Source organism: Leiobunum rupestre, chromosome 3 (assembly GCF_980474605.1).
Source record: "Leiobunum rupestre chromosome 3, qqLeiRupe1.1.hap1, whole genome shotgun sequence".
In the NCBI taxonomy this organism is placed as follows: Eukaryota; Metazoa; Arthropoda; class Arachnida; order Opiliones; family Sclerosomatidae; genus Leiobunum; species Leiobunum rupestre.
The window spans coordinates 61610017-61620665 of NC_143386.1; the positions used below are offsets into that span (position 1 = coordinate 61610017).

General features: G+C 36.6%; 1 protein-coding gene across 1 annotated transcript; it reads right to left on the minus strand.

Annotated features, from left to right (window-relative positions):
• Positions 1–4672: 4672 nt before the first annotated feature.
• On the minus strand, positions 4673–7762 carry LOC149953708 (uncharacterized). Its single transcript, XM_090169839.1, has 11 exons — positions 7739–7762; positions 7563–7669; positions 7110–7161; positions 6856–7029; positions 6025–6159; positions 5864–5948; positions 5532–5623; positions 5396–5458; positions 5010–5102; positions 4882–4941; positions 4673–4801 (listed from the first exon to the last, which is right to left on the minus strand). The coding sequence occupies exons 1-11, from the start codon at positions 7760–7762 to the stop codon at positions 4673–4675; spliced, it is 1014 nt and encodes a 337-aa protein (XP_090025965.1).
• Between the last annotated feature and the right edge of the window lie 2887 nt (positions 7763–10649).

Below are 10649 nucleotides of genomic sequence, written 5' to 3' on the forward strand. Positions count from 1 at the left end.
GACACAGACTTAAAAAGATAATTTTCAACTATATTGTAATGCAACTTCCCTTAATTATCACTCTGAAAACACTGAAGTTTCCTTCAATCCAATAACTTTAACATATGCAAATTTTTCGCTCGAATCATCACATTAACTGAACCCAGAAATATTTATCTCTGTTAATAGTACTCTACACAGCTATTCAGACGTGCTAAGTTTTTAAAGTGATTGTTAAATTAGAATAAAAAAAATAATATGTAAATGATATAGGGTAGATACAAAAAAAAATCTTATTTAAAAGCTGAAGTAATTTTCTTTTAAATTGAACACTACAAATGTAGTTTTCGCATTTTAACTTTAAATATTGACTATTTTACCATTCTCGAGTATCTTGCATATTGAAATTGTTACGCATACAGGGGTGCCATTTAATTTTGGAATAGATCACCGAAATGTTTTAATTAAAATATCTTTTATTTTCTACAATAATTACCCTTTATAAATATTGCAAAAATACTCTTTACGTTCAATACGTTTAAATAGCTTTCCAAAATGTAAATATAGGTAGTAAAATACTATAAAAACCCCTGACTCTACGTTCAATACGTTAAAATAGCTTTCAATACGCCAAATATAGGTGGAAAAATAATAGAAAACAAACATACTATTATTATTTTTTAATTTTTGGAAATACACAACATCCACCAGTTACTTCGCAATATGACAAATTGGCTGCTCTCTTAGTCCCTAACATATCACAATTTAAACACAAATATATGTGTGGTAACGCTTTTAATACACCTGGTGGAATTCTTATACTTAGAATTCTTTTAGATTGGAAATAAACAGCTTTACGGTACTTCAAACAGATTGAGTATCCGTCACAGTACCATGCTAGCCCTCCGACAGTTGGAACATGAAAAACTGAACCGTCACAATATATACAGAAGTAGTCACCAGTTCTTAATAATGACGTGATTCCGTCTTTCTTCAATTCTTCGACTGATATTGCATTCACTAGTGGTAAATACACGCTTGGTTATAAATTCATATATATTTCGTATAATAGTTTCTAGGGAAGGCTACCAGTAATTAAGAATTAACATTACAACTAAATAATTATATATAAAAATAATGTGATTTCTAAGGTAGCTTTAAAAAAATAACCTAAAACAATCTTACTTTTGAGAAATGACTCTTTAATATCAAAAATCGTCTGTCATACTCGGAAACAATTAATTGATCACTGATGTCGTTTCTAATATTTCTTCAGCTTTTAAAGAAAAAAAGAGTTACTCGAGAAGGGTAAAATAGTCTATATTTAAATTTACAGTGATTCTTATTTTGGATTCCACTTTAACAATGGGAAAAGTGTCTTTCTCAAATGTTGTAATTGTACTATTGTTAGAACTATTTAAATCCATAAGATAGAATCGTTCAGTACTTTGCGGATATAAAAATAGGGACTCGTTTAAATGGAAATATTTTTAAACTTCATTTTAATATCATTAGCGTGTAAGTGGTCCGTGTACCCAAAATTGAACCGCCAGTTCAGATATGCAAATACATCGAAAATACTATAAAAGCATCTTAACTCTACTTTTAATACTAAGTTACGTTTAAAAAGAACCTTTCGTAAACATGAATTCATCCAATTGTTAAACATAGATTCCAGATTAGATGGTGTATGTATGATGGGTAAGACTCTTGTCAGAAAGGTGAATTCTGCTTTTAATACGTTAAAATACATTTCGACTATACAAATATAGTTTTCGCACTTTATCTTTAAATATAGACTATTTTACCATTCTCGAGTATAATGCATATTGAAATTGTTACGCATACAGGGTTACCATTTAATTTTGGAATAGATCACCAAGCTAAAAATATAAAAATTGATAAAAACTTACATGGCTACGTCCTCATCCGAGAACAGCGGAGATGGATTTCTAGTGGACTTGGTTGGATACAAAAAAGACCAGAGTTGTGATGTCTTAGGGACCCAATCCCTGGGTTTTTATACCCAAAAGGACCCCCAAATACACACTTTGAGGGGGCACCCCCCTATGTAGGGGCCATTTGGGATGTAAAAACAACAATCTATGAGAATCCCTCGTAGTTTAAACTGAAATAGTTAAGAGGTTCTATTCCCGCTACTAGTTTATGGGCCTCCATAAAATTCTACGCGCCAAAAAAACATTTTTGGTGGGACCACTCGTTTGTTATAACGATTTTAGCGCTAAGAATCCACACCTGATGTAAAAAGTTGGGGGCCACTTTTTCAATTTATTCGCCATGGTCTCTACAAATCATAGAATGTCGTAGAATAATAAACCGTTTTTATAATACACTCGGCTCTTTTTTACCAAAACGACACTTTTAGCTAGCGAGAGGGGACACCCGCTGTGTCTATTTTACGCGCTGAGGGTAAGGGCCATTCTCTAGCTACCCTTTACCCCCCTAGGGCCGATATTCCGTAAGACGGGTAGCTTTGCGCATCGTGAAAGTGTTTGAAAATAATGTTACACGAGGGAAAGTGTTTGTCGGCGAAAACACAAAAGGCTCGACCCATTAAACTATTTGGATTTATTTATAGCTACTGGCTGTTTGCATAACATCATGTCAGCGCGTCATTTTTTAGATTACGTAATTAATAGTTCATTGTGTCCATTCATTCGCCCACGTTGGAAAAATATTATAAACGTATTTTAAAAATATTAAGTGTCAATTTACCCATGTAAAAATTACTTTATACGGTCACCTTTAAAAATAACAATGTATTCAATATAAAAACGTTTATTCACATTTTCTTTACAGCGGTTTTAATATTATGACTTTGATTAGTTTTACAATATTCTTGAAAATAAATCAGAGCAGCCATTTCCTTTTCAGTCGGCATTTTTAATTCGGCTGGCAGGTTAGATGTAGTTGGTTCGGTTGATTCCATTGTGGCACCGCGCTTTTTACATGCCACAATAAGTTCGTTAAGATAATCGATAATTTTATCATCTGACATTTCCTCGGCCTCCGTGTAATGGAGCGATTCACTCGCATCACAATCACACGCCAGATCCGAATCTTCTTTCATTGTATTACACGATAAATGTGTCATTAAATGTTGTTTGAAACCTCTCACGGACCGGTATATTTCCGCGCATATCCAGCATTTCTTCGGTACTCTAAGCGGAGACATCTTCCTCTTTCCCATAGCGGCTGGCTTATGAAAACCACAACGCATCTACGTAATCTTTACGTTTCATGGTGTAGATTACGTCATCTTTAGTGAGTCATTTTTATAGATTACGTCATTTTTATAGATTACGTCATTTTTATAGATTACGTCATTTTGGGGTTTAGACCCAGAAATATTATTCCGTAGCTCAAATAGAATCGGGATGGCTAGTCACGAGGATCTCACCACCGTAACCGGTCGGCTAGAAACGTTCAAGCAATGGGACAACGTACACGTGAACAAGGAAGACTTGGCCCACGCAGGACTTTTCGCCGTAGACTCGGACGGCATAGTCGAATGTTACCTCTGCCACGGACAGTTAGGCAGTTGGGAATCCGGCGACGTACCCCAAACGGAACACGACAAATTTTATCCCAACTGTCCGTCACCCGCCGCTTTGAAGGGCCAAGATATCCCGCCATCCGAAAAATACATCTCCGGCGGAACCACAACCACCCCCGAGGGACCCGGCGACAACGTAATCGTAACTCTTACCATCAAACGCCTCGAGGTAGAACATTTAATGAAAATGCTCGTAAAAACGCTAATTTCAGATGGTTCGTTTCAACCCTTTGAGTGAACTTTGGTATATACCCTACGAAGATCGACGTAATTACCATGATATAAATAAAATACATTTCCAAAGACGTATTTTCAATGTAAATCGTATTATACAGCCTCTACTCGAAAAATATATAAATAAAACCGTATAATTTGTATACACTCTGCTCTTTTTTTCCAAAACACTTTTACCGATGACCGCCCGCTATTTTACGCTACCCTTAGGGGCCCGAAAGTGTTTGTCGGCGAAAACCAACCAACTCGACATTCACTATGACGGGTAGGCTGTTTGCATAACATAGTTTCACCGCCATAGGGGCAGATAACCTATTGACCTAAAATGGGTTAGCACCTGGGTTTTATGGGCTATAACATCGTAAATCAGCTAACCTTTTGACCTAAAATGGGGGGTGCCTCCAGCTATTAACTATGACTGGCCGGCTGTTTGCATAACATCGTGTCACCACCATAGGGGCAGATAACCTATTGACCTAACATCGTAAATCAACCCCGTAAATCATCTATTGACCCTAAAATGGGGTGCCTCCAGCTATTGCCCTATTGACCTGCCGAAAATGTACGCAAAATGGGGGCCCCTATAGGGGGTCCGTTTCACACCTATTTAACGGCTGTTTGAATCGTGTCCATAGGGGCAGATAACCTATTGACCTAACATCGTAAATCAGCAAACCTTTTGACCCCGCCGAAAATGTACGCAAAATGGGGGCCCTATAGGGGCCCGTTTCACCCTTATTTAACGGCTGTTTGCATCGTGTCCATAGGGGCAGATAACCTATTGACCTAACATCGTAAATCATCTAACCTTTTGACCCCGCCGAATATTGCCGCAAAAGGGGGCCCCTATAGGGGCCCGTTTCCCCCGCCCGCAGGTGCCCCTTATCGGCATACGCACTCACTTATCTCTAACAGCTTTGTTTTCCAGGTTAAGGGAATTTGCAGTTTGCTTATGATCTCTTTCACATCGTATTTAATTTTTCCTACTTTCTGCGTTGCTAAAACGATTCCCTTTGAGAAGAAAATAATATACATGAAAGCCACCTGGTTTGAAACTGTTAACTTAATTTAAGCAATAATTAACTGTTCACCTGTAAACTCGTCACCAACGGTCTCGGGTTAAGCCTCCATGGCTCTGATAAGATGTCAAACTAGTAATAAAGCAATTCAAATTTTAATTAATTTAAGTAATTTTACGTATATTGCCAGACACATTTACCTCTTTGACACATCGATGCCCGTGTTTCTTGAGAAATGTGTGAAAATCTTCGCTGGCTTTGGAACCAGAAGATCTCAGCCATTTTAAGGCATCCTAAAATATAACATAAATTTGTAACTATGGACTAATAAAAAAATAAACGGGTAGCTAGCGCCAAATTTCTTAGAAAAATATTAGCGCGTTTTAGCAAGTGATAATTTGATTTAGAAAAAACTTTCCATTTGAGAAACTGATTTTAATTAAAAGGGTCATTAGTTAGTATAAGTTTAATTTTTTTTTGGAAAAACACATTTAGATTATGTGGTTATAAATACAAAAGCGGTATTATAAATTTAATTCCCGTAATTTTTATGTGCAACACTCTCATGGATACAAGTTGAACTTACCTCGATGGGCATGTTATGAAAGGTTCCAGAATCAATGCAATTAGCGATCGACACTGCTAACTTCTATTCGACACAGAAATAGAGGTAATGACAATCATATTCAAAGGGTTCTCAGTGAAATCTGGGCCTATCGTACTTGAAGGGCCAATGGCACATCGACACTTTCAACGTCTTTAGAAGAGGACAATAACATCGCAAAGTCGCTGAATACTTTGTCGTTCCACTCGTCTGCAAATAAACACACAGTGTTCATTTAAAGCTATTGAATGAACTAAATTAATAAATACTGTTCTATTCCATTGACCCATTTATTAAAATATAATAATATTTAATTAAAATTAAACAAATTTTTTTGGAATGGTATTTCGTCCAGTGGAAGTGATTTACTTAACTCTATTCGCATTTCAAACAATTTGGCACTCTTAAATTGCATACACGCTGAAAATTACAACTACATTGAAACCTTACTATTATTGGCCGTAGATAAAGTCGACAGCAGTATTACTCCGCATAGTGATGACGCAAACATTGTTTCAACGTGGCGGAAGGAATGCTGCGAGTGTAAAACGAATTCTTTTGAACTACGAGTATACTTATCAACCAAACATAACAAGAAAATAGTTGCTAACCGATGGCGTCTCAAACATCTTCATCAATAGCTCGTGGAAAAATTGTTCCGCTGGCAGATTTCGGTTTATGTCCATCTGGTACTGGCGAATGAATTGTTTTGATTGTGCCAGATTTTTCTTCAAACGCAGAATACCCTAGCAAAATTGATAAAAGTTCCATAAAATTAAATGCTAGAGATGATCCGTGCCACGATGGCAGTTTTCCTAGGCTTAGGCGAAGTATTCTAGCCGGGCTCCAATGTAGCATTTAATTTTTTTCCCTTAAATCACTAAGGAAAATTACCTTAAGAGTCCTGGTACGTCCAAAGTTTGGGCCCTAGGCAATTCCCTATATTGTCTTGTCAGTACTTGGCCCTGGAACTGAGTTCATACTAAACATGTATCTCGCTAAAATTAGTGCCCAATTACGGAGTAATTATTGAACTATTCGTATAATATTATATAAAAATTGAAATGGAATGAAATGTTTGAAAATTTTAATTTATAAAAACGAAATGCGTGGTTCAATGCTGAACCTAAAGTGACTTTTCAAACAATAACTCAACGTTATTTTTAGTACTAACAAACTGGTTTTATCCATGACCTCACAATTCAGATAAAAATTACCCATATTTAATCGAACCAACCTTATTTATATGTTTTTGAGAATGTTCTACAAAGTTCTCATTGAAACGCAGCTTGGTAAAAAAACTTAACAAAACCGTGAAATTGTGTAGAATTATACTATCCAAATGAACACATACCATGAAAAATTCGTAACTTTAGATGCGTGTTGAGCAGTTTAAATATTGCGATCCTAAGGAACGTGCTAAAGAACGGTATTTTACATACCCAAGCAAGGGTGAAGATATCTCTCATGCTAACAGACATCCGATAGAACTTGTTTCTTTTAACAGCCCTGTATCTGAGGTCATCATCATTAAGAACTCTCCCCAAAAATGAGATCATGTGACTTTTTGAGAAGGCATTGAGTTCTTTTTGACTGCCCGGAAATCTGTAGAACATCTGATAATGGTAAGAAGAAAAGATTAGAAAAAGGTTTGGAATTCTTACATTTTACCCGTTGAATTGGTAAAAATACGTACGTCTATTACGTTGAATAACACGTGTTTGGAGGACACTAGCCGTGAATTGACTCTAAACAGAAGTAAAAAGTGTCATATACAGGATTGATATTTTACTTTACCACTTAAGTTCCAATTCGTTTGTGAAAAGCTACTCTATGACATGGTTAGGATATAGTCTTGAAAGCTTACGTAAATGAAATTCAAAATGAACGTGGACTAATAAAAATCGATAAAATGGATACCACTATTAAAGTGTGTTTTAGGGAGCAGCTACCACAAGTTGGAGGATGGGAGTGTGATATTGCGTTACATTTCATTAAGTACTTGCCTTCATTCCATTATCAGAAATTTTAACTAAAACGTTTACTCCAAGTTCGCTCATAGCTCCTGGCATCACTTCACTATGGAATTAGGATTGTACATAAATTAGGGCACTGTAGTTAGAGCAATGTTAACCAAAGTAGAGTTTACCCGACATTAGCTTTGGACATGCACTCATTCTCGGTTCGAAGGTGAACGTCAGTTTCGTGAATGATCTCGAAGTTGGTTTCTCTATCGAACGTTGTAACAGGCCTGGGCTATTGGACGAATATCTTAAACGCGTTTGTGTTGACTGTGCTAATTCGATATTCTTGTTTGTAATTTACTTGAAGCAGGAATATTTTCCCCATTGCGATGCCCCATTCGACGTCGAGCGGACAACCGAACTCCTCTTCCAGCTGGTTTCCCAGTTCCGCCAAATCCAGAGATTCTTGTTTCGAAAGGCAACAAACAGAAGTTTCGGAATCCAGTACATCCAGTTCAGCAACACCACCATTTTCTAAAAAAACAATTTGAGTAACTTCTAAAAAACTTAGAAAATTGGATAAGGATAAGGTAATATCGGTGGTTTTAGAATCCCTTTTCAAGAATTGGTTTACTACTGATATAATCGTAAAGGATTAACTTCAAAATTATTATTGAAACGCGTTGTCTTAGCCTTACCAGAAATAGTGGTCATCTTCGCCTTCCGACCAATCTGTTCCGATTCAACTGCCAAGGTTCCGTCTGTGTCTCTTTTGACTACGACAGTGTCTGGTTCGGCTGTTGCGGACACTACACTCTGAAAACATTCGTAGCATTTGAATACCATCATTTTCCCAAATTTAAATTTTATACGAATGCAGGTCATGCTTTGGTTTCAAAACCCATTGCTATACTCGAGAATTGCTTATTCGAGGAAAACGGCATAAACCTAGAGTCAAAGAACCTGGCTACACGTTTGCGAGTTAAGAAAATACCATAAGCGTACTTCTTTTAAATGTACTGCTTTCCGATTGGTAAATTCCATTTCTGCCCACGATTCACAGGCGGGTTACATAGTAGAACGGAGCTGCAGCGTACTGTAAATATATTGTATAATTTATGGTAAAATTACTTCGCCGAGTCCGTAGTTTTCACCCAGTGCCACAAGCTGGGTTCGAACCCGCCTCCTCTTGCTGCGAGGCGAAAGTGCTAACCACCCCGCCATTAATTTATATTAATTAATTTATAAGGCCTAATTTTTTAAATTAATATTTCTGCTGTGTATCTCGTCTTTCCCTCTTACGGCCAAGAAAGTGTCCATTTGTCCAGCGGCGGACATTTCCTTGGAGTCCTCTCCAGACGCCGAGGACCTGACGGCGAACAAAGTGGACTCCTCGAATTCTTTCAGGCTTTCTTCGATTTGAACAAAGAGTGTGTTTGGCAATTCCATCTTTGATAGCTCATCCATAGCCCTAAAGAAGTTACTTCATTATAATATTAAAAGAAATTCGGAGTTATTAAATGGTTAAATGTTCAATTAGGTTTAAATTATTTTACATAATTTCATAGTGTTTTATATTGTTTAAATATACAGGGTGTTTCCAAAAGTTATGAAAATATTTTAAGGAGTTCCTAAGATGGGTTAAAAGAGCGCCAGAGAGCTTCTAAGGGTGGCTTACAATGGAAGTAGGCTGCAACAAGCACAAAACCAAGCAGTAGGGACTTTTTTACGCTGGTTACCTCGATTTTTTTACCAAGTCCTTTTTGACCTATCCCACGAACCCAAACCTTAATGTTCGCATTTCCCTGGTACTTGGTTTTGCGCGTGTTGCAGCCTACTTCCAGGGGCTAGTAGGCCACACTTTGAAGATCTCTGGCGCTCTTTTAACTCAGCGTAGAGAGCACCTTTTAATTATTCTGCATTTTTTAATTTTGTAAATTGATCTATTACCCTGCCAGAGGAAGGGCTAGCTTTATTTAAATGATTCCCCAATGAAAAAAAAAAACAAAAAAATATCTGATTACTGTAAGCTTAAGTGAAAACTACTTGGGCCTTCCACTTTTACGTCCAATAGTTTTACGTTGTAAAATATTACATTCTTAATAGCAAGATGGTAAAATGATTAATTAAACGACCTTGAAATTCGTCTTAATACGCGAGGAGGGCTAAAAACATTTTCCATACCTTTGGCAGACGTCTTTCAAGACTTTGTTATTGTTATTATTCCTGTAAATAACATCAAACATTTTATTTACATTTAAAAAAACCAATGAAATGTTACGTGATACCAGGCAACATCTTGCAAGCCTATTTCGGTGAGTTTTTCGCGAGCACTATTCTGTTCAAGGAACGTTTCGTACCCTGCAGTTGTGATGACAAATCCTTTGGGGACAGAAAACTGAAAGAAAATTATTTAATTCATAAAATTTATTTGAAATTTTTAACCCTACGTGTTTAGCATACTGTAGTTTTATTCTCTGAAAATCTAATAAGTTGAGCCAAGGAAGATCCTTTTCCGCCGGTGTTCTCAACACTCTGGCAATCCTGGTCGCTTAGTTTCAAAATCAATTTCTTACTGATGGCCGGTAATGGATTTCGAATTATTTTTCTTTTCAAACTCCAGGCACTACCGTGGTATAAATAATGGAATAAATTTTATTGTACAAAGATTTACTAAATATAAAGGTTCCCATTGTGTGGAGCCTATCATCAATTTACAAGAAATATACTAAACATATTTTACTACAAGGTCAGTTTGTAGTACTTAATGCGATTTTGGGAAAATAGTGAAAATATTTAATATTTTTGTAGGTTGTGTGCAACGGTGAAACATCGTAGTTCATTTGTGTTGCTTTGAGAGTAGGCTCCAGCAGTGGGGACACAACTAGTAAAGAACATGTTGTCATATATGTCTCAAAATTAGATATAAAAATAATAAAAAAGGTGTGAAAATTTCATAAACCCTAAGTTTAAGTTATTTATAAACTGACCCAAAAATCTATAACAAACTTTCAAAGTGTCTCAGTTAGTCGAAATTATAACCATTAGCTAATGCAATATTATATAGAAAATCCGTCATACCAAATTAAATATGTGACTCTAGTTTGAAAAATCAGAGGTGCTGACTACTCCGCGTAATCGGTGTACAGAGCCGTACCTTTGACTGTACTAATGCGATTGCGCGTAATCTTTTAAGTCCCTGCCTTTGGCAGCGCTAATCTATGCGTAATCCGGTGTAATCGATGTACAGACTTTCTAAGAGTGGTTAGCCC

What these genes read in the sequence shown, in the direction of transcription:
- LOC149953708 (XM_090169839.1), bottom strand. Translation starts at nt 7,762, where the DNA reads ATGGGGAAAATATTCCTGCTTCAA. An exon ending in TGTTATTCAACGTAATAGAC is followed by an intron (nt 7,030 to 7,109) that starts GTACGTATTTTT and finishes TACCATTATCAG; the next exon opens with ATGTTCTACAGATTTCCGGG. An exon ending in ATATCTTCACCCTTGCTTGG is followed by an intron (nt 6,160 to 6,855) that starts GTATGTAAAATA and finishes CAATTTTGCTAG; the next exon opens with GGTATTCTGCGTTTGAAGAA.